The 23,689-nt window shown below is 50.7% G+C and overlaps 1 protein-coding gene across 4 annotated transcripts; it reads right to left on the bottom strand.

Annotated features, from left to right (window-relative positions):
- Window positions 1–2,093: 2,093 nt before the first annotated feature.
- Klc4 (kinesin light chain 4) lies at window positions 2,094–23,534 on the bottom strand. 4 transcript variants are annotated; one of them, XM_045155963.1, is made up of 17 exons: window positions 23,446–23,534; window positions 22,502–22,569; window positions 19,897–20,179; window positions 16,562–16,792; window positions 12,688–12,769; window positions 11,987–12,206; window positions 11,452–11,539; window positions 8,978–9,079; window positions 8,665–8,838; window positions 7,634–7,733; window positions 7,424–7,476; window positions 7,153–7,223; window positions 6,793–6,901; window positions 5,223–5,363; window positions 4,383–4,498; window positions 3,704–3,767; window positions 2,094–2,526 (listed from the first exon to the last, which is right to left on the bottom strand). In XM_045155963.1, exons 3-17 carry the CDS (start codon window positions 20,152–20,154, stop codon window positions 2,476–2,478), a joined length of 1,860 nt encoding a protein of 619 aa, XP_045011898.1. In that variant the 5' UTR covers window positions 20,155–20,179; window positions 22,502–22,569; window positions 23,446–23,534; the 3' UTR covers window positions 2,094–2,475. The 4 variants fall into 4 exon arrangements, with proteins under 4 accessions (XP_045011898.1, XP_045011899.1, XP_045011897.1 ...); XM_045155964.1 differs by lacking the exon at window positions 23,446–23,534 and adding an exon at window positions 23,120–23,197 and having other exon boundaries at window positions 22,502–22,570; XM_045155962.1 differs by lacking the exon at window positions 23,446–23,534 and adding an exon at window positions 22,886–23,110.
- Between the last annotated feature and the right edge of the window lie 155 nt (window positions 23,535–23,689).

The following is a 23,689-nucleotide window of genomic DNA, read 5'->3' as shown; positions in this document are numbered from 1 at the left end:
CCCAATACCCTCCTTCCGCCCTCACCGGCGGAGCCATCTGGAGTCCCAGCTTCGCCCTGCAACTTGCCGGGGAGAAAGAAGCCCGGGCGGGAGCGTCGGGGCCCCGCATAGGTAACAAAGCTCCGCGCTTGGCGCGCCGCACGGCGGTGTGGATCGGGGGCGGGGGGGCCCGTGATCGACCTCCCTCCCCTGGCTTCACAGAACCCGGGGGAGGGGGTCCTCCGTGTCCCACCCCGCCAGCTCCTCCGTATCTCTCGCCCGGAAAGGGTGCGTGGGGGGGGTGTAAGGACATTTCTCCCCGAAAAGAAAAACTCTTCCCCCAGGGCCCGGGAGCCAGCAACTCCCCTTCCCTACGATCCTCCGGCAAACTCTCGGGTCCGCCGGGACAAGCTCGGTAGCAGCTGAAGATAGCGTCCCCGCCGATGGGGCGGGGACAAGAGACCCCGACCCGGCCGGTGCGTTTGGGGAGGGGGAGCCCCCGCCGCGGGTGCCGCGTCCCCGCACCCCCAGCGCGCCTTCCCAAACCACCGCTCCGGAGAGTGTGTGTGGAGGGGGGTGGCTCCCCGGGACTCCCGCGCTTCCCGATCCCGGTTCTCCGCCGCCGCTGCCGCCCCCCCCACCCTCGCCCCCGGCTCGTCGGGACTCACCGGCCAGCAGCAGCAGCAGCAGCAGCGGCAGGAGCAGGACGCCGAGCGGAGGCAGCGCGCGGGGAGCGGCGGCGGATCGCATCGCGGCGGCGGCGGTGGGTCTCCGGGGAGCGGAGGCAGCGCGCGGGCGGAGGGCGCACGGCGCGAGGACTTGCGCTCCGAGGCCGGGCCCCCGCCGGGAGGCCGACGCACCGGAGCGCGGGTGCCGCTGCTGCAGACGGCCGCTAAGCCCCGAGCCCCGAAGCCCTAGGCGTCCGGAGCTGGAGCCGAGCGCGCCGCCGCTGCCGCCAAGCCCCGCCCCGCGACGCCCCCTCCCCGCCGGCTCCCGCACGGCGCCCCGCCCCCCCTCCCCCGGCGCCCCCTCCCCGCAGCCGCAGGGAGGAGCTCACGGCTGGGGGGGGGAGGGATCTGGGCAGGGATTGTGGGGGGGGTGCAGACAGTAGAAGTCTCCGGGGAGTTCGAGGGGACCAGGGAGAGGGCCGAAAGGGTGCCCTATGCCTGCCGTCTGCGGGGACCCAGGAGAACCGAAGGGACTATGGGGCTTCTGTGGCACCCTGGGGACGGTGGTCAGTCTAGGTCTACCTGAAGGTTCCTACTAATAGTTTCCCTACAATTCTCCAAGTGGAAGGAGAAAAGCAACCCAAAAATCCTAAGGGAGTCCTAGACCAGCGGGGTGTCCTGTAACGTGGAGACACTGTGGGACCCCGGAACGTGGAGCAGGAAAAGGGGGAGGAGGGAGTGACTGGTTTGGCTCAGGACCAATCTGAACCCAAGGTAGAAATATCCCGGGCTCTGAAAGCCAGGCAGAAGACTGTCACACGGACGCATTCAGCCCAAGTCCATCTCCAGGCAGTCTGGGCTGTGTCAGGGCATGGCCAAATTTCCAGCTGTGGGGAGGCCCACTACGGTCCTTGTTCCAGGCACCCCCACCCGCAGCGCCACCACCCCCACATTCTTTCTTTGTTGTGAAAGCAGCAAGGGGTGTAGGAGGCGGGTCAGGAGGAGTCAAGCTTTAGAAGATGGGCCCCAGCTGCTGACAGGCCTCCAGGATATGCAAGAGAGGATGGATAGTGCCTTGTCCCCCTTCTGGCTCTGGAGGGCCCCCCCCATGCCTGCTTAGATCCACCCCCCTTCCCTCCAAGCAGCTGGAAGGAGGAGGGGAAGCCACAAAGGGCCTCACAGGCAGAAGAAGTGGCGCCAGGACTCCAGGGTCTTGCCACATGGCCACCACATGTCCCTGACAACCCAGTCCACAGCACCTTCTCCTTGAGTGTTGGGCCCTTCTGGCGCCCCAGATGCCTTCCTCCGGGACACAAACCAAGAGAAGAGGAGAATGCAACTGATTCTTGATGCACCTCCTGGTGTCCCATCCACCACTGCCCCTCGCCATTCTGTGAAGGGTCTCCGCCACCCAGCCCCACACTTCAACCCGGACCGAAGCAGCGGGAAGATCCTGATTCCTTTATTTAAGAAACGTGAAATACATGGACCTGCAGTGACGCAGTGGAGGGCAGGCGAGGAGGAGGGCCAGGGACCTCCTGACAGAAAAGCAGGCTACATCCCTGAGGTGCATACCTGCTCCTTACCCACCTTGGGGGCCTCAGAGCCAGCTACTCTAGAGGACCTCAGGATGGGGACGGGATATCCTGATGGCTCGTCCAAAGGGGATTCCTGAGGAGGGAGCAAAGACCCTATGGGCAGCAGCAATCTTCTGGTTAAAAACAGTCCTCTTCGTTGTCCCACCGTGTGGTGGGGAAGAGTCGGGAGCAATGGGGAATGCTATTGAGGGCTGTGGGGGACCCAGCAGAGCTGGGGCAGAGGTTGAATGTCAGCTGCTTGAAGACAGATCCACAGTACTGGCACTGAGGCCCCGAGAGACCTGAAACACACATCACCACACCATCAGCCCAGGAACCAGCTCCCGGAGTCCATCCATCCTACAGCTGGCCCTCTATCTCTGGACCTAGCACTGAGCTCTGGGGCTTGGAGTGGCCTCTGCTGGCATTGTCCTGAAGATGACATTCTGATGAAGAAACTACCAGGAAGAGGCACAAAGAACAGTGGCATGTACTATGACAAGCTGGTACAAGACATCACTAGCTGGGCGTGGTGGTGCACGCCTTTAATCGCAGCATTCCAGAGGCAGAGGTAGGAGAATTGCCATGAGTTCAAGGCCACCCTGAGAATACAGAGTGTATTCCAGGTCAGCCTGGACTAGAATGAGACTCTACCTCGAAAAATCAAGAATAAATAAATAAAATAATAAATAAAATGTCATTGCTAGGCCAGGCAACGTGGTAGCTTATGCCTTTAATCCCAGCACTCTAAAGGCAGAGGTAGGATCACTGTGAGTTCCAGGTCAGCCTTGGACTACAGAGAAGAGTTCCAAGATAGGGTGGGCTATAGTAAAAACCTATATGGGGGGGGGGAAATGTCATTGCTATTTTCTCAAATGGTTTAATATTTGTTTTTTGTTTTTTTTTTTCCTTCTTCATTGATCACTAAATCCCCTAGGTAAGGATATAGTGGCTGAAGAAGAGTAACTAGGGCCTAGAGAAATGGCTTAGCGGGTAAGGTGTTTGTCCACAAAGCCAAAGGACCTCGGTTCGATGCCCAAAGACCCATGTAAGCCAGATACACATACATCTGGAGTTTGTTTGCAGTGGCTGGAGGCCCTGGAGCACCCATTCTCTCTCTCTCTCTCTTTCTTTCTCTCTCTCTCCTTCTTTCTCTCTCATGCTTCAATAAACAAAATAAATATTCAAACAACATTTTAAAAAAGAAAGAATAACTAATATTCCACATCATTCGTGAATTATTCATGATTCTAAAGTCCCACTTTGGAGAGTTAAAGTCGCTTGCAGTCCCCTCCTGACTAAAGTGCTATTTTGTCTGGCCTGATACTGTCCCTTGGTACCAACCCGGACACCACGCCATTGGTCAGAATCCTCAAGGACTCAACTTCCCAGCCCATCTTCATCCCAGATGACCCTTCCCAGTCCCCTGACGCTGTCTTTACATCCCACACCCCAGTGTGCTCACTGCCCTGGGCTCACCTGGAGGGGGGCCGCACTGGGTTGATTCAGGTAGCTCAAGGAGGCTGCCCTCTTCATGTTACTGCTACAGTGAACAAAGAGAGACGGGTTGGAGACATGGCTTAGTGGTTAAACATTTGCCTATGAAGCCTAAGGACCCTGGTTCGAGGCTGGGTTCCCCAGGACCCACGTTAGCCAGATGCACAAGGGGGCGCATGTGTATGGAGTTCGTTTGCAGTGGTTGGAGGCCCTGGCGCACCCATTCTCCCTCCCTCCCTCTCTCTCTCTCTCTCTCTCTCTCTCTCTCTGCCTGTCGCTCTCAAATAAATAAATATAAATATAAATAAATAAAAAAGGAAGACCTGCAGCCTCCGCTCTTTCTCCAGAGTCATCCTGAGGCAGTGGGTCTCTTGGGCACAGCCACATGAAATTAAGTAACCGCCTCCCCACTGTCCCTCACCCCCCCACACACACACACCCCACACCCCATACGATCATCCACACCAGGTGCCTTCTCAGGCACCTTCATTTCTCTGCCCCCCCCCCCCCCCCCCCCCGGCTGCTCCACTGAGACACCCATTCTGCCCCAACTCTCTCCAAGGCCATCCCATCGACCTCCTCCATGTATACCTCTAAGATGCTTCTCAGACCTGAGGGCCAAGAGGAGTTAGGGACAGGAACTCACAGCAGCCCCACATACCTGGACGGCCGAGGCTCCGCCCCCTGGAGCTTCCGCACCAGGAGTTCACTGCTTCTGCGGAGCACATCCCGGATCTTGCCCAGAGAGCCGCTCCTCTGTAGGGTCCCAGTGCCATCCTAGCAGAAGTGGGAGCAGTGGAAGCTAATGGAATCCCATGTGGACCTGCTTCCAAGTCCACACCTACCACTGATGCTGCCCGCGTCCCCGGTGATTGAAAACAAGAGCCCCGACAAAAGCGGACCCCGGGGCTGCAGAAATGGCTTAGCGGTTAAGGCACTTGCCCACAGAGCCATGAGACCCAGGTTCAATTCCCCAGTTCCCATGTAAGCCAGATGCACAAGGCAGTGCATGTTTTCCCTCCCTCTCTCTGCCTCATTCAAAGAAATAAATACATAAAAATAGAACTGGAGAGATGGCTTAGCGGTTAAGCGCTTGCCTGTGAAGCCTAAGGACCCCGGTTCGAGGCTTTGTTCCCCAGGTCCCACGTTAGCCAGATGCACAAGGGGGCGCACGCGTCTGGAGTTTGTTTGCAGTGGCTGGAAGCCCTGGCGCGCCCATTCTCTCTCTCCCTCTATCTGTCTTTCTCTCTGTGTCTGACGCTCTCAAATAAATAAATAAATAAATCAAATAAAGGTGTGAGCCCATCAGCATTAACACTTTAATAAAAAAAATACATAAAAATAAAGTACTTTTTTAAAAAAAGCTGACTCCCAGAGATAGGCCTGATATGCCAACAGGAATGGGGACCCAACCAGCCCTCTGCAGGAACCTGCAGAAAGTCACTCTCTCACCACCAGTGAGGGAGGGCAGGAGAAGGCGAGGAGCAGTGACAAGGCTTACCCCCGACCACTCCACCGCCACAGAGGCATCTTCACCTCCCTCGAACTTCACACTGTCCCCAGGGCTCTCCTGGGAGGTCCTTCTGCCATCACCTTCGCCTAGCAGCTCGGCCACTTTGGTCTGGCTGATAGGGTCAGAACCCTGGAAAGAAAAGGAAAGGACTAGAAGTTCCTGCTTCTTAAGTCCTCAGAATTGGGCTTTCAGCCTTTTGTTGCACTATAAACCACTGTGAGACAATATTTCTCATTTCTCCCTCCTAAGCATCACCTTTTCTTTCTTTTTTTCTATTTTCGTATTTACTTATTTATTTATTTTTGAGGTAGGGTCTCACTCTAGGCTGACCTGGAATTTGTTATATAGTCTCAGGCTGGCCTCAAATTCACAACAATTTTCCTACCTCTGCCTCCGGAGTGCTGAGATTAAAGGCATATGCTACCACGCCTGACCAACATTCACCTTTTCTACATGGGCATACATGTAGCCATGGCCCCCAATGAATGGATTTCATGACCTACCAGTCAGTTGAAAACTGCAATTTTGAGAAATTCTGACTTACGGCTCTCTTCAGCCTCGCCTCTTGTACTCATACCACCCATGTGAAAGGGAAGAGTCGCCACTCCACGGCTCCATTTAGTGAAGAGATTCCTTTAGTTGTTTTGTTTTTATAAACAAGATCTCACTGCCGGGCGTGGTGGTGCATGCCTTTAAGCCCAGCACTCAGGATGCAGAGGTAGGAGGATTACCGTGAGTTCAAGGCCACCCTGAGACCCCATAGTGAATTCCAGGTCAGCCTGGGCTAGAGTGAGACTCTACCTCAAAAAACCAAAATCAAAAAAAAAGAGAAACAAGATCTCACTCTGTAGTCCAGGCTAGTCTTGAACTCACCACAGTCCTCCTGTCCTAGCCTTCTGAGTGCTGGAATTACAGACTAAGTCACTATCCTGGCTGTGAAGGGAAGCTTGAACCCAGCATCTTAACCACAAAGCACAGGTCTGAGGTGAGAACACACTTACACATCACCATAGCCATAAGACTGTCTCACCTTCCTCTCTCCTGTCCTCCCCTGGGCTTCACAGCTTATCACCCACACATTTGTAAGAGGCCACAGTAGTCCCTTGTCCCTAGGCCTTTCCTTCCTGGCCCTCGTTCACTTCTGGGTTTCTGGGGTTTTTTTCTTTTTGTTTTGTTTTTGTTTTTGTTTGCTTACTTTTGAGGTAGGGTCTCTATCTAGCCCAGGCTGCTAAGACATCTCACTAGCCCATCTTTTCTTTCTCTTCCTCCTCCCCCCCTGAGGTAGGGCCTCACTCTAGCCCAGGCTGACCTGGAATTCACTATGCTGTCTCAGGGTGGCCTCGAACTCATAGCCATCCTCCTCCCTCAGCTTCCTGAGTGCTGGGATTAAAAGGCCTGCGCCACCCCACCTGGCTTTGTTTTCTGTTTTTGTTTTAGATAGGATTTTGCTAAGTAACCATGGCTGGCCTTGAACTCTATATGTAGACGACACTGGCCTCAAATTTAAAGTGATCTTCCTGCCTCTGCCTTCCAAGCGCTGGGATTCCAGCCTTCTGACCTGTTTCCGGGAACGCAGGGCACATTCTTCCAGGGTCTCTGCTGCCTCCAGCTTTCCTTGGCGTCTGTACAGAGCTCCCAAGTTTCTCAGAGTTGTGTTCACCGTGGGGCTGTGGAGGTGAGACCAAGAAAGGCAGCGAGAATGGCTCAGAAGAGGTGAGTTGGGATGTAGCTAAAGCATCTACCTAGCATGCTCAAGGTCCTGACACCACAGAAAACCAAACAGAGGAGGACAGGAAAAGGGAGAGAGAGATGCAGGCTGAGGGAAGGATAAAGGGACAAAGGAAAAAGATCCAGGAAGCTAGGATCAGGACTTGGACAGAGGAGCATCGGAGGCCAAACTGCTGACCCGTTAACTCACCTGCTCACTTTGCAGGCCTTGTACCAGCCTCCATACTCTGCATAGGGCGTGCCACCCTCCCGGTGCCGGCTCTGTGATGAAGGGGGAGCCAGAGATGAGGGGGCAGAGATGCTGGGGGGCAGACAGGCATGGGGCTAAGGAGCCTGCTGTGCTGGGGAAGGCACCATGCGTGTGGGGCTGGAGGAGGAAGTGAGCAGCTGGGCTCATAACACAAGGAACCAGACAGAGGCCCTGGAGCCTCGTGCTCCCCAGACTGGGTCCCCCCACTCACTTTGCTCATTTCCTCCCGCTCCTCTGCGTGCATCCAGATGGGCTTGTGGTCATCTGGGGATGGGACACAGAATAAGGAGGTAAGAGATCTGGACAGTATGAGGGGACTCAGGCAAAGACTGGACTGGACCACATGGATCCGTCTGGCCCTGGAAACCCAGTTTTGGCCCTTTCCTCTCCCACCCCCCCCCCTTTAGTTGACACCACTCACCATCCACAGACCCAAACTCCTGCACATGGGCACGGGTCAGGATCTCTTTGTATAGGGTCTCAGCCTCGGCGTATTTGCCCTGCTTTAGGTAACAGGAGGCCTGGGAGCCAAGAGGGCAAAAAACACAGGAGTGAGAGATGGCAAGATACTGTCAGTAACACCTAGGAAGTTCTACTTCCTGGTGTCTTTCCCCAGAGACCCTTTTCATGCAGCCTTCTCTAGCTCCAGGGTTAAAGTTATTCCCACCCTATTCACAGTAAGCTTTGAAACTTCTAGTAGAACGAGGTAGAGCCTTCATCCCCAAAGGCAGCCCCAGAGACAAGGCACAACATTGGTTCAAGAAGGGTCTCCCAATATATAATGTTGTCTGAATCCAGAACCCAGGTGGCCTCTCTCTTCACATGTACATAATTTTTATTTATTTATTTGAGAGAGAGAGCGCATGCCAAGGTCTCTAGCCAACGCAAACTCCAGATGCATGTGCCACCATGTGCACCTGGCTTACATGGGTACTGGGGAATCAAACCTGGGTCCTTAGGCTTTGCAGGCAAGTGCCTTCAGCACTAAGCCATCTCTCCAGCCTTGGCCTCTCTCTCTCTGTCCTTCAACCCCCCCCCCTTTTTTTGTTTGTTTGTTTTTCGAGGTAGGGTCTCACTCTGGTCCTGGCTGACCTGGAATTAACTCTGTAGTCTCAGGGTGGCCTCAAACTCATGGCAATCCTCCTACCTCTGCCTCCCAAGTGCTGGGATTAAGTGCGCCACCACGCCCAGCTTTCTTTCTTTCGTTTTTTTTTTTTTTTTTTTTTTTTAAGATTCATTCATTTATTAGAGACAGAGAGAGAGAGAATGGGCATGCCAGGGCATCCAGCCACTGCAAACGAAATCCAGACACATGCACCTCCTTGTTCATCTGCCTAATGTGGGTCCTGGGGAATCGAGCCTCGAACCAGGGTCCTTAGGCTTCAAAGGCAAATGCTTAACCACCAAGCCATCTCTCCAGCCCTCAACCCACCTTCTTTCTTGCACCCTTACCAGGTTGTTCTTGGTCCGAGCTACATTAGGGTTATCCGGCCCCAGCTGCCCTTCATAGATGGCCAGTGCCCGCTGGTAATAGCGTTCCACAGCCTCATACTTGCCCTGGTTTTGACACAGTAAGGCCAGGTTGTTCAACTGTTTTGCCACATCTGGATGGTCAGTGCCCAGGACCTGAGAAGGAGCCAAAGGGCACGTGAGTGGCCCACATGGGGAGGAAAAGGGAAAGAGGGGAAAAGGTGGAGATGAGGGATAGGGAGGGTGGACAGAGGAGAGACACGGAGAAGGACTGGTGGACAGAGGATGGGAGTACCTTTTCTCGGATCTCCAGTGCCCGCTGGCACAGGGGCTCTGCCTCCTTGTATTTGCCCCTTTTGCCATACAGCACAGCTAGGTTGTTGAGTGTGGCAGCCACCTGCAAAAGGAGCCCCGTCCCCATCAGACACCAGTGCAGCAAAGGCTAAGGCAATCTAAAGTTCCTTTCTGGCACAGCAGGGGCCCAAGACAACATCGAAGGGACTTGGCCTTCACCACACCAGAGCCAGAGGGCAGAAAGGGGGAAACTGCAGACAAGATGGCTGAGGCTGTACAGGAGCGGGATCGCCCTCTAGGGGGTTTCTCAGAAATTTCTCAAGGTGACTTTGGTGGTTGCAGTAAAAAACTATTAGCCAAAGGATGCAAGAAAGCTACAGATGGTGCGCATGTGTGGGATGGCTCTGCCAACTTTTGGCTGTCCTGCCGGGCATTCAAACACTAAATAGGAGCTTTGACATTTGATTTGGTAGGATAACAAGATAGGAGTTATGTTGAAGAGATACATCATGCCTGCCTATCACACATCACGTCGTGGGAAATTATCACATACTCAGGTCGTTTCTCATTTTCTCAACTTTGACAATCCGTCATTTGTCCTGGCATGCTATTCCTACTCATGGCTATTTCTCAGTCTCTCTCTCTCTCTCAATCTCTCTCTCTCTCTCATAGAAATAAATATGGTCTGTGACTTTCTTTTTAGAAGGTGTTGGAGGCTTGGTCTCACACTAGCCAAGGCTAAACTAAAAGTCATTCGGAAGCCCCAGGCTGACCCTGAACTCACTTCAATCCTCCTATCTCAGCCTCCCAGGTATGGGAATAAAGTCACCACACCTAGCTTGTGATCACTTTAAATATATATATATTAGTTAATTAGTTTATTTGATAGAAAGAGGAGAGAGAGAGAAAGAGAGAATGGGCACACTAGGACCTCTTGCCACTGCAAACTCCAAATACATGCACTACTGTGTGCATCTGACTTTATGTGGGTACTGGGAAACCAAACCCAGAGCCAGTAGGCTTTGGGAGCCTTTACCCACTGAACTATCTCTCCAGCCCCTATGATTACTTGTAATACCACATTTGATCACATATCTATCCTCATTTTTTTCTAGTGCTTTCTACAAATAATAGTTTACCTGTCTCAGTTCTTCATCTTCTTCTAATTTTTTTTTTGTTTATTTTATTTATTTGAGAGCAACAGACAGAGGAAGAGACAGATGGAGAGAGAGAGAGAGAATGGGTGCGCCAGGGCCTCCAGCCACTGCAAACGAACTCCAGATGCATGCGTCCCCTTATGCATCTGGCTAACATGGGTCCTGGAGAACTGAGCCTAGAACAAGGGTCCTTAGGCTTCACAGGCAAGAGCTTAACAGCTAAGCCATCTCTCCAGCCCTTCTTCTTCTTCTTTTATTTGTTTTTTTGTTTTGTTTTGTTTTGTTTTTCAAGGTAGGGTCTCACTCTGGCCCAGAAAAAGCCAAGAAAAAAAAGAAAAAGAGGGGGCTGGTGAAATGGCTTAGCAGTTAAGGCACATGCCTGTGAAGCCTAAGGACCCAGGTTCAGTTCTCCAGGTCCCATATAAGCTAGATGCACATAGTGGCATATGCATCTGGAGTTTGTTTGCAGTAGCTAAAGGCCCTGGTATGCCCATTCTCACTCTGCCTCTCTCTCCCTCTCTCTCTCTGTCTCAAATAAATAAGTAAAAATAAGATCTTTTTAAAAAAATGAAGGGGGGGCTGGAGGGCTGGCTTAGCAGTTAAGGCATTTGCCTGCGAAGCCAAAGGACCCAGGTTCGATTCCCCAAGACCCATGTAAGCCCGATGCACAAGGGGCACATGCATCTGGAGTTCATTTGCAGTGGCTACAAGCCCTGCTGTGCCCATTCTCTCTCTCTCCATCTCTCTCGTCTCTCTCTGCTTGCAAATAAATAAATAAAAATTATTTTAAGAAAATGAAAACCGTTTGTGGTAGTGCATGCCTTTAATCCCAGCACTTGGGAAGCAGAGGTAGGAGGAGCACCATGAGTTCGAGGCCAGCTGAGACTATATAGTGAATTCCAGGTCAGCCTGGGCTAGAGCAAGACCCTGCCTCGAAAAAAAAGATGGTCTAGTGAGATATCTTAGCAGTTAAGACACTTGCCTACAAAACCTAAGGACTCAGGTTCTATTCCCCAGTACCCATGTAAGCCAGATGCACAAAGTGGCACATGCATATGGAGTTTGTCTGCAGTGGCTAGAGGCCCTGACATTGTCTCTCCCCCTCTCTCTCTCCCCTTCTCTCTCTCTCAAGTAAATAAATACAACATTTTTTTCAAAAAAGTCATTGAGTCTCAAAGGGTTGGGAACCACCGTGCTCACTGGACGGGATCTGGAAGAAAGCTGGCCAGAGCTGAAGTAAGTGGACTGAAGGCATTGCACAGAGGAGCTAAAGGAGGCCAAAAGAATGATGGGATGACAGAGGACCAGGAATACTCACAGCTGGGTGGTCCCGGCCCAGGGTGCTCTCCCGGATGCTGAGGGCATCATTCAGCAAGTGGGCAGCTTCCTTGTACTTATTCTGGTCCCTGAAAGAAGATAAAGTGACAGTCAACATCATGAACTCAGTCCCCGGCCATCTCCTTCCCTCCCTCCCTTTGGAAGGACGGAGGAGGTGCATTTAGAGATGGGATCTCCCCTGAAGGCTTCCTGCCTGACGTGGGCAGGAAAAGCACCTTTGTGATACATTCACAGCAGGGCACAGAGCAAGCGGATCTCAAGTGGGGGGCCCATGGGTCTTGGAAAGCAAGAGACTAGAAGCAGAGAAACAGAAACATGCAAATCTCACCCCCAAGAGAGGGTGGCGAAGCAGAGCCGGGAAGAGCAGTGTTCTCTGCGGCCAAAGGCTTGGGTATGGACAAAGTGAGGGTTCAGGTTCAGGAGGAGCGGCCAGTGGACAGGGGCCATGGGAGCCAAAGCGGGATTGAGGAGGGAATGCAGGAATATGCTAGCCATGGGGAGGAGGCGGGGCTCACCGATACACCAAAGCCAGGATGTTGAGCATGGTGGCCACATCAGGGTGGCCTCGGCCAGATGTGCGCTCCAAGTCTTCTAGTGCCTGTTTGCAGAGTGGCACGGCCACCTCGTAGCGGCCCTGGGCTGCGTACTGGATGACCAGGTTATGAAGCGTCCGCAACCTCGCTGGGATCTCATATCCCCCCTGCTGGGCTGCCGCAGCGCCCTGGCCGCGGGACACTAACCCACCAAAAACATTAAAAAAAGAGACAGGACACTTCGTCAGAGGACTGTTCCTCTCTCCCTCACTGCCCGACCTGCCCCATGCCCACCCTTTGTGTCCATGCTACCCACACCAGGCTTGCTTTTTCTTTCTTTCTTTCTTTCTTTTTTTTTTTTGAGGTAGGGTCTCGCCGTAACCCAGGCTGACCTGTAATCCACTATGTAGTCCCAGGGTGGCCTCAAACTCACGGCGATCCTCCTACCTCTGCCTCCCGAGTGCTGGGATTAAAGGCGTGCGCCACCGCGCCCGGCTCCCTGTCTTCTTTTATCTTGGTATTCCTAGTTGATGGCACGTGCTAAGTGCTGGCTCTGCCCCTTCTCCAAAGGAAGTGGAGAATTTATTTCTGATAGATAGCCTATGCATGGAATGGACCACAGCTGACACGAACCCCTTCTGCCCCTCCTCACCTTCACCCTCTGAACCCAGAGGCAAACTCACAGCCATTGCTGGGGTCCTCTTCCTCCTCATTGGGGAAGAGGTCATCCAGGGAATCCTTGGTGGTATCTCCTTCCTTCTCCTCCTGAAAGGGAAGGAGTAGCTTGTCAGGCGCCAGTGGCCTCTTTACAGGTAACTCTAAGCCACAAAATCACTGACAGATATCGTCCCCTGGAAAAAGCCAGTGTCTGACCCAGCCAAGCTCAGACCTCTTATTTGTAAATGCTTTAGGTAACATCTTATAACATTGGGCTGGAGAGATGGCTCAGCAGTTAAGGTACCTTACCTTTAGAGTCTAACATCCCGGTTAGATTATCCAGTAACTATATAAAGCCAGATGCACAAAGTGGCACATGCTTTGGAGGTTTATTTATAGAGAGTAAAGGCCCTAGTGCACCCATTCTCTATCTTTGTGTATGTGTGTGGGGGGGGTTCAAGGTAGGGTCTCACTCTAGCCCAGGCTGATCTGGAATTCACTCTGCAGTCTCAGGGTGGCCTCAAACTCACAGTGATTCTCCTACCTCTGGCTGTTGAGTACTGGGATTGGCATGCACCACCATGACCAGCCCATTCTCTCTCTCTCTCTATGCTTGCAAGTAAATAATTTATTTATTTTAAAATAAGCCTAAAGTATCTGATAGTCAAAGGACGTAAATCTATGATTTATTTTATCCTTTTTAATTTTATCCTTTTTTCATTTATTTGAGAAAGAGAATGGACATGCCAGGGCATCTAGCCATTGTAAACGAACTCTAGACACATGCACAACCTTGTGCATCTGGCTTTACATGAGTACTGGAGTATCAAACCTGTGTCCTTTGGCTTTGCAGGCAAGTGCCTTGACTGCTAAGCCATCTCTCCAGCCCCTAAATAATTAAAAAACAAAAACTGTCAAGCATAGAGGTGAAGGCCTTTGATCCCAGCTCTCAGGAGGCAGAGGTATGAGGATCACTGTGAGTTCAAGGCCACCTTGAAGACTACACAGTGAATTTCAGGTCAGTCTGGGCTAGAGTGACACCCAACCTCGAAAAAAAAAAAAAAAAAAAAAAACACCTTTCCCTCATTTCCAGAAATTTCCCTTCAATCTCCAGCCTATCCACCTCCCACTCACCTGTTGTAATTACAGCCCTGTGCTCATCTCTGTGTGTTTACATTGATTACATGTCTGTCCTGTCTCTCCTGAGGGGAAGGAGTGTGTCTGTCTGATCTTATTGACACGTACCCAAAGTGTCTAGCTCAGCCTTGCAGCCATCATTTGCCACTGCCACTAAATACTCTGTACTTAGTGCCCAGCTCTCACTGTCTAAACTATTTCCACACTGAGAAGTGTGCTTTTCCCCCATCAAGGGTTGCAGCCTTATACAAAGAGTTCCAGTCCCTCCTAGCAGCTTGAACATGGTGACCTATGCAGATCATCTCTGTACTTTAATATTTTATTTATTTATTTGTTACTTATTTGAGAGAGAGAGAAAGAATGGGTAGGCCAGGGCCCCTAGCTGCTGCAAACAAACTCCAGGTGCCTGTGCCACTTTCTGAATCTGGCTTTACATAGGTACTGGGAATGGAACCTGGGTTCTTTGGCTTTGCAGGTAAATGACTTAACTGCCAAGCCATCTCTTCAGCCCATCTCTGCACTTTCCCTGGGAGAAACTAGCTCTATTCCTCGAGCCTTATCCGAAACACCTACTCACAGCCTAGAGAGCTGCCCCGTCCCATCCTCCAACATAAGCCCAACTCCGAAATCATTCAAATGACCATTACAACCTAATTACTTCCCAATTCAGTACCCTCCCTCCACTCGGAACCCTTCTCAGACCCTCTGGAACTAACTGAGCTCCTCAGTGGTGTTACTCCAGCACTGACCAAACGACACATCTGTACTGCATTCTAGGCTGCACACCTGATGCTTTGCTTTGCCACAAAGGAGTTCTTACATGTAAGCCTAGCTCCCACAAGACCCATTAGAGGGCTGGAGAGATGGTTTAGCAGTTAAGGCGCTTACCTGCAAGCGCTCAAGTTCAACTCCCTGGGACCCACATAAGCCAGATGCACAAGGTGGCCCATGCACCTGGATGGAGTTCATTTGCAGTGGCTAGAGGTACTTGTGTGCCCATTCTTCTTGTTTCTACCTCTTTCTCAAATAAATAAGATAAACACTTTAAAATATTTTTTAAGGGCTGGAGAGATGGCTTAGCGGTTAAGTGCTTGCCTGTGAAGCCTATGGACCCAGGTTCCAGGCTCAATTCCCCAGGACCCACGTTAGCCAAATGCACAATGGGGCGCACGCGTCTGGAGTTCTTTTGCAGTGGCTGAAGGCCCTGGCGCGCCCATTCTCTCTATCTGTCTCTTTCTCTCTCTGTGTCTGTTGCTCTCAAATAAATAAATAAAAATAAACAAAAAATTAAAAACATATATATTTTTAAAAGACACATAAACTGGAGAAGGCAGGAACAATTTCAGAGTTTTGTTTTTTGTCATTGTTAATTGCTTTTTTTTTTGAGGTAGGGTCTCACTCTAGCCTAGGTTGATCTGGAATTCACTATGTAGTGCCAGTCTGGCCTTGAACTCATGGCGATGCTCCTGCCTTTGCCTCCTGAGTGCTGGGATTAAAGGCGTGCGCCACTACATCCAGCTTCATAGTTGTGGGGTTTTTTTGGATTTTTGATTTTTCAAGGTAGGGCCTCACTCTATCCCAGGCTGACCTGAAATTCACTATGTAGTCTCAGATGGCCTCGAACTCACAGTGATCCTCCTACCTCTGCCTCCTGAGTGCTGGGATTAAAGGTGTGCAACACCATACCTGGCTGCTGTTTTTTTCTGTTTGTTTGTTTGTTTTTGTTTTTATTTTTATTTTTATAGCTCCTCTATATACATATTTTCAGTACTGCATAAAGCACAGAGTTACATAAACATCTGTCAGTAAGGCTTAAATTTCACACAGCTTCAAAGCAAACTTTAGAAAAGTCTTGCTTAACTAGGCTTTGATTTCCCTAACTGTAGCACTTAAGAATCGGAGTTGAGGGCTGGAGAGATGGCTTAGCAGTTAAGCACTTGCCTGTGAAGCCTACAGACCCGGTTCAAGGCTTGGTTCTCCAGGACCCACGTTAGCCAGATACACAATGGGGCACACGTGTCTGGAGTTCGTTTGCAGTGGTTGGAAGCCCTGGCACGCCCATTCTCTCTCTCTGCCTCTTTCTGTCTCTGTTACTCTCAAATAAATAAATAAAAATTAAAAAAAAATTAAAAAAAAGAGTTGGAGTTGAAATTGTCCAGTTACCTATCTCTCACACTTCACCAGCCTAGAACTGTGAGAAAAGAAGCTGTCTAGAATTCCCCATTCGCCAGGGTAATACACAATGCCCAGCTCACAGTAGGTACTGAATTAAATATTAACTGAGAGAGTCAAGATTGTTTCCCTTTCTCCTTGCTAGGGTTGGTGTCAAGACTGAAAAAGGAATTTTTTGTTCTGTTTTGTTTTGTTTGAGGTAATCTAGCCCAGGTTGATCTAGACTTCACTCTGCAGTCTCAGGGATGGCCTTGAACTCATGGTGATCCTCCTACCTCTGCCACCTGAGTGCTGGGATTAAAGGTATGCGCCAAGATGACTGGCAAAGGGATTTTTTTTTTTTCTGGGGGTGAGTGGGTTCAAGGTCTGGTGTCACTTTAGCCCAGGCTGACCTGGAACTCACTCTGTAGTCCCAGAATGGCCTCAAACTCACAGTGGTCCTCCTACCTCTGCCTCCTGAGTGCTTGAAAAAGGAATACTGCCAGGCAGGAACAGGTTGGGCACTGCTGCTCACTGAAGGATGATGAGACAGGTGCCTGGACTGTGGACCCAGTTGCCTATCCCTAGAAAACCTTGCCCGAGCATGCTCACCGTGGTTTGCCCGTCCTCATCATACTGGCGCAGCTGTCCCAGGAACTCCAGATGCTTCTTTTCTTCCTCCAGCTGAGCCACAGCCTGTTCACTGCGCTGCAGCCGCTGCTGAGTGCCTGCCAGCTCGTCCCGGAGCCACTGGTTCTCCTGGCACAGCCGCCGCACCTGAGCCCGTAGCTTCTGCTTCTCTGACTCCACTGTACTCAGGTGGCTGGCAAGAGCCAACATCACCTAGGCAGAGACATCGTGTGAGCGCCACTCTCGGGATAAGAGTGTTCAGGCACGGCTGGAGAGATAGCCCAGTGGTTAAAGGCACCCAATGGCCGGGATTCAATTCTCCTGCACCCATGTAAAAGCCAGATGCACAAAGTGGCTCATGTGTCTGAAGTTCATTTGCAGTGGCAAGAGGCCCTGGAACACCTATTCTCCGCCTTCTTCTCTCTCTCTCTCTCTCCATCTGCCTCTTTCTGTCTCTCTTGAATAAATAAATGAATAAAATATTTTAAAAGTAAGACTGTTCAAGAACAGGGTCAAGTGGCCTATTGGGAGAGCTAGTCTGGCAGAAACATAACGTAGCCTGTAGCAGGTAGGTATGAGTAGTGATGACTTTACCATTCAAAGACACATGAATCCAGCCGGGCGTGGTGGCGCACGCCTTTAATCCCAGCGCTCAGGAGGCAGAGGTAGGAGGATCACCAAGAGTTCGAGGCCAGCCTGAGACTACATAGTGAATTCCAGGTCAACTTGGGCTAGAGTGAGACCCTACCTCGAAAAACCAAGCAACAAACAAACAAACAAAGGTGTATGAATCCCATGTTTCTCACCACCTCCATTGCCATGGCCATCACCAGAGACCGAAACACCAAGTCCCACTTTGATTATTGCAGGAACCTCCTCACTGGTTTTCCTCGTTTCTGTTCTTGTTCTCCTAGAGTCTATCTTCAAACCAGTAGCCAGATAAGTCAAGTTGGCTTTCATCATCACTCCTCAAAACACCCCAACAGTTACCATTTCTTTCAAGATACAAACAAAATCTTGGGATTGGAGAGATGGCTTAGCGGTTAAGGTGCATGCCTGCGAAGCCTAAGGACCCAGGTTCAATTCTCCAGGCCCCACATAGGCCAGATGCACATGGTGGTGCATGTGTCTGGAGTTCTTTTGCAGTGGCTAGAGGCCCTGGTGCGCCCATTCTCTCTTTCTCACTCTTTATTTCTCCCTCCCCGTGTCTCTAATAAATAAATATAAATTAAAAAAAAATCTTGCTGGAGAGATGGCTTAGCGGTTAAGTGCTTGCCTGTGAAGCCTAAGGACCCCGGTTCAAGGCTTGATTCTCCAGGACCCACGTTAGCCAGATGCACAAGGGGGCACACGCGCCTGGAGCTCGTTGGCAGTGGCCAGAGGCCCTGGTACGCCCTATTCTCTCTGCCTCTCTATCTGCCTCTCCCTCTCTCTCTCTCTGTCTGCCTCTTTCAAATAAGTAAACTAAAATTTATTATTAATCCTAGCACTCGGGAGGTAGAGGTAGGAGGATGGCCGTGAGTTCGAGGCTACCCTGAGACTACATAGTGAATTCTAGGTCAGCCTGAGCTAGAGTAAGACCATACCTTGAACCCCCTCCCCCCCAAAAAAAATCTTGGAGCTGGGCATGGTGGTACATGCTTTTAATCCCAGGGAAGCAGAGGTAGGAGTATTGCCATGAGTTCCAGGCCACCCTAAGAATATGGAGTGAATTCCAGGTCAGCCTGTGCTAGAATGAGAACCCACTTGGCGGGGGGGACTTGGGGGCTGGGCTAGAGAGATGGCTCATCAATTAAAGGCACTTGCTTGAAAAACCTAACAGCCTGGATTTGATTCCTCAGTACCCAAGTGAAGCCAGATGCACAAAGTGGTGTATGCATCTGGAGTTTGTTTGTAGTGGCAAGAGGCCCTGGCGTGTCCATTCCTTCTCTCTGTCTTTGTCTCTTTCTCTCAACTTGGCAAATACATTAAAAATACTTTTAGGGCTGGAGAAGATGGCTTAGTGGTTAAGGAATTTGTCTGCAAACCAAAGGACCCTGATTTGATTCCTCAGGACCCACATAAGCCAGATGCACAAGGAGGCGCATGCATCTAAAGTTCGTTTGCAATGGCTGGAGGCCCTGGACTGCCCGTTCTCTCTTTCTCTCAAATAAATAAATATTTTAAAAATTAAAAAATATGTATTTTCATTGGGTGTAGTGGCACACACCTTTTTAAAAAAATTTTTTTTTGTTTATTTTTATTTATTTATTTGAAAGCAACAGTCCCAGGCCAGCAGCACCCACATAAAGCCAGACACAAAAGTGGCAGATGTGTCTGGAGCTCATTCAAAAGTAAGTGAAGCTGGTGTGTACACACACACACACACACACACACAATTTTCAAATATCTTTGCTCAAGTGTCACTTTTTCAGTGAGGCTTTTTATGACCACAATAGTTCAAACTGTACCATAGAGGCTGGAGAGATGGCTCAGCAGTTAAAGTACTTGCCTAATGACCTGGGTTTGATTCCACAGAAGCCACGTAGAGACAGAGGTACAAAGTGGCGCATGCACCTGGAGTTCATTTGCAGAGGCTAGAGGCCCTGGTGTGTCCATTCTCTCTCTCTCTGTCTCTTTTCTTGAAAATACATTAAAAAAAATTTAAAATTGTACCTTAGTCATCATTCCTGCTTTTCTGTTGTTGTTTAGATTTTTTAAAATTATTTATTTATTTATTTATTTAGAGAGAGAGAGAATGGGTGCGCCAAGGCCTCTGGCCATAGCAAACAAATTCCAGATGCATGTGTCAACTTGTGCATCTGGCTCACATGAGTACTGGGGAATCAAACCTGGGTCCTTAGTTTTGCAGGCAAGTGCTATAGCCATAAGCCATCTCCCCAGCCCACTGTTTGGATTTTTTGAGGTAGGGTCTTGCTGTAGCCCAGGCAGGCCTGGAACTCACTTTGTAGTTCCAGGCTGGCCTCAAACTCACAGCAATCCTCCTACCTCTGCCTCCTGAGTGCCGGGACTAAAGGAGTGTACCACCACGCCCAGCTCCCTGCTTTATTTTTATCTTTTCATCCTTAGCAATTATCACGCTGACATTGTGAGACATTTACTTGTGTACTGTCTGCCTCTCCTAGCCACAATATCAGCTTCAAGACAGTAAAGAATTATACTGTTGAGTTCCGGGATGTATCACCAGCATCCAGAAGGGGTTCCCAGCACACATTAGGGACTTAATGTATATTTACCGAATGACCAAGATGATTCCAAGTGACCCCAAGCCTGCAATCCATGCACGCTGGACCACTTAGCACCATATCGGCTCTCACCTGAGCTTCACTCAGTCCCAGCTCAATGTTCTCCAGTGAACGGCGCAGCTGCCGGGCCTTCTCGTGCACCAGACCTTCCTCGTGGCCACCCTGCTGCAGACACTCAATAGTATGGGACAGACTTTGCAGCACGGCCTGGTGTTCACTGTGTAGAGCCTCCAGCCCTTGGCTCACCAGCCTGGTACTCCCAAGGATCTCCTCTTGGCTGAGCCGGTGCCCTGCAGGCTCATCCCGCTGCCCCAGCACCAGGCCTGACATCCTGGCCAGGGGGATCTTGCCTGGGCTAGAGAGAGACCAAAGAAATCGGGGCTGGAGAGATGGCTTAGTGGTTAAGCGCTTGCCTGTGAAGCCTAAGGACCCCGGTTTGAGGCTCGGTTCCCCAGGTCCCACGTTAGCCAGATGCACAAGGGGGCGCATGCGTCTGGAGTTCGTTTGCAGAGGCTGGAAGCCCTGGCGCGCCCACTCTCTCTTTCTCCCTCTCTATCTGTCTTTCTCTCTGTGTCTTTCGCTCTCAAATGAATAAATAAATAAAATATTTTTAAAAAAGAGAAAAAAAATTCAGCTTAGGGTAAAGATGAGAGAAACACTGAGCACTGCTGTTAGAAGGTATGAGGATCCAAGTGAGGGGATAAGATAGGGGACCCTATAGCTTGATTGAGGAACCACCAGGGTGGAAGGGAGCCTACAGCACAAAATGAAGCTAAGGTGAGGGAGGGGAGCTAATTTGAATGAAGAAAGTCTGTAGTAGGAGCAATGGTGCTTAAAGCTAGCAGAATGATTTGAGACTGAGAAACACTGGGCTGGAGAAATGGCTCAGTGCTTAAAGGTGCTCGCTGGCAAAGCCTGAGGGCTCAGGGTTCAATTCCCCAATATCCACACACAAAGTGGCACAGGCACCCAGAGCTCATTTGAAGTGGCAGGGGGCCCTGGAGCAGCCATACTCACTTGCTCATCTAAAAATTATTATTGTTATTATTATTATTATTATTATTTACCAGGCATGTTAGTGCACATCTTTAATCCCAGCACCCAGGAGGCTGAAGTAGGAGGATCAGGATCACTGTGAGTACAAGGCCAGCCTGAGACTACACAGTGAATTCTTGGTCAGTCTGGGCTACAGCGAGACATTACCTCAAGAAAAACACACACAAAAAAAAATTTTTTTTTAATGGGACTAGAAAGATAGCTTAGCGTCATTTGCCTGTAAAGCCTAATGACCCAGGTTTGACTCCCCAGTACCTACATAAAGCCAGATGCACAAATTAGTGCACGTATCTGGAGTTCATTTTTAGTGGCCGGAGGCTGTGGCATACCCATTCTCTCTCTCTCTCCTTGCAAATAAATAAATAAATAATCAAAAGCTATATATAATATATGCCAGCCAAGGTGGCACATGCCTTTAATGCCAGCACTTGGAAGGCAGAGGTAGAAGAATTGCTATGAATTCGAGCCCAACCTGAGACTACATAGTGAATTCCAAGTCAGCCTGGGCTAGCCCCTATCTTGAAAATCCAAAAAATAGAACCTAATAAAAAGTTTAAAAACTAAATCCCTACTTGAGAGTTCTCTTTAAAATAAAAAAAGGCTGGGCATGGTGACGCACGCCTTTAATCCCAGCACTTAGGAGGCAGAGGTAGGAGGATTGCCATGAGTTCGAGGCCACCCTGAGACTCCATAGTGAATTCCAGGTCAGCATGGGCTAGAGTGAGACCCTACCTCAAAAAACCAAAAAACAAAATAAAATTAAATTAAATTAAATTAAATTTTAAAAAAAGAGAGACAGTTTGGTTGGGGGGACAGGGCTTAAGAAGATTATAAAAGACCTTTGGGTGGCTGGAGATATGGCTTAGCAGTTAAGGCACTTGCCTATGAAGCCAAAGGCCCTCAGCTCGATTCCCCAGGACCCACATAAACCAGTTGCAGTGGCTGGAAGCCCTGGTGTACCCATTCTTTCTCTCCCTTTCTCTCACTCTGCCTCTTTCACATAAATAAATTATACATATATATTTTTGTTTGTTTGTTTTTCTTTTTTTGGTTTTTCGAGGTAGGGTCTCCCTCTAGCCCAGGCTGACCTGGAACTCACTATGTAGTCTCAGGGTGGCCTCGAACTCATGGCGATCCTCCTACCTCTGCCTCCCGAGTGCTGGGATTAAAGGTGTGGGCCACCATGCTCGGCTCAAAGGTCTTTAAAATATCTACCTTGAAAAAGCAAAAACAAAACAAACAAACAAAAAGACATTTGGGGAAAGCTAATAAAAGAGCAGGGTTAAAGTATTATAGAAGCAGTCCAGAAATGATACAGAAAATAGTGCAGAGATGAAGCGGGGCTGATTTCAATTTCAATGTCAAACCAGGGGAGAGAGGGAAAAGAAAACATGAGCCTTCTTGACACAGGACCCATGTGAGGGGGCTCAGAACGTTCAAGGTCTCCAGGCTGCGTAACCAGTGGAACTACTACACAAGGCCAGCATGCGCAAACCAGGTCAGTCTTGTCCCTTTCCAAATGAGCTTCGGGCCATTACTTCCTTCCCTTGCAGGATTCAGGCTCATGTCCCATTTCCTCAAAGGGACCTTGATTCTCATGCTGGATTCGAAGTCCTCTTACCTGTGTTCAGAGCAGAAGCTTTGGCTGCAGCGCCCAGGCCAAAGCCCGGAAGAAACTCTGCCCAGTAACTAGGGATTCAAAAGGACCAGCTCAAAGTCCAGAAGTCCGGCTGTCCCACCCCTTCTCTCACCACTTCACAGCCACCAAGAGGACCTGGCACGGAGCCCCACCCAGGACAAACACCCACCCTGCCCATCTACGGACGGCCAATGTCTCCTCTCCTTTTTTCCTTAACTCAAGTCTCCCTTCCCAGGACAGGCAAGCTCCTTTCTCCCAAGAAGGCAAGGAGAGACCGATTTAATCAGAGACCTGCGGCAAAGGGGCGTGTCGGGGTGGAGGGGGGGTTTGAGGAGGGAAGAACTGGTCATTCCCAGCTCGGTTTACTTTCATGGCTTGGTCTAACCCGATCACGAATGGACTCTAGAGTGAAGTCACCATCCCCGTGCCTCCCCAGTGCCAGACGGGGCGAGGAAGGGCGGGCGATCTGCGGAGTGACTTTGGGGTCACGCCGAAAAGACGGCGCCCAGAGCGCTTCTCCCGGAAGCCGAGTGTGCAACTCCAGGTGGATAACCTGCCCCGGGGCCCAGGGTGTGCACCCAGACACGGGCTCAGACCAGGAGGAGGAGGAGGAGGAGGGTGTGGGCGATCGACCCGGGAGCGCAGAGAAGATTGCACAACCCCGAGGTCACTGGAGTCAGGCGCTGGCACGGAGGGCGGGGCGGGGCATGTCGTCCGTCTGTCCGTCTGGACGCAGAGGGGCGGGGAAGAACCCCGGGGGGGTGGGGTGGGGGAGGCCCGGGGAAGGGGAGCAGAGTTTTTGGAATCCGTCTGGAGTTTTGTGAGGTGAGTCGGAAGCGGTTTGTTCCTCTGTCCGAGACCTCGAGGATCAGCGTGAACCTGAACCTGAATCATCAGGACCCAAGGATACGCCCTCCAAGACTCACCTGCAGTCTGTGGGGCCGGCTGCCCTCTTTGCCCGTACTGGCCCTTTAAGACCATCATGGCTGCCGCTGCTGTCAATTGTTTTGACGGCTCTGAGGGACGGGGGAGGAGGGGGGGCCCGCGCCGGGTTCTCGATCACGTGATTAGACAGCCGCCCTTCAATTGGCTGGGAAAGGAAGCTTGTGTCCTGCAAGGCTCCAGGTCTCTGCCCGCCCTCTTTTTGCGTCATTGGAAAGCGACGCTGTG

This window comes from Jaculus jaculus, chromosome 8 (genome assembly GCF_020740685.1).
Source record: "Jaculus jaculus isolate mJacJac1 chromosome 8, mJacJac1.mat.Y.cur, whole genome shotgun sequence".
NCBI lineage: Eukaryota > Metazoa > Chordata > Mammalia > Rodentia > Dipodidae > Jaculus > Jaculus jaculus.
The sequence above is the reverse complement of the archived record's forward strand: the minus strand, read 5'-3'. Positions and strand labels throughout refer to the sequence as shown.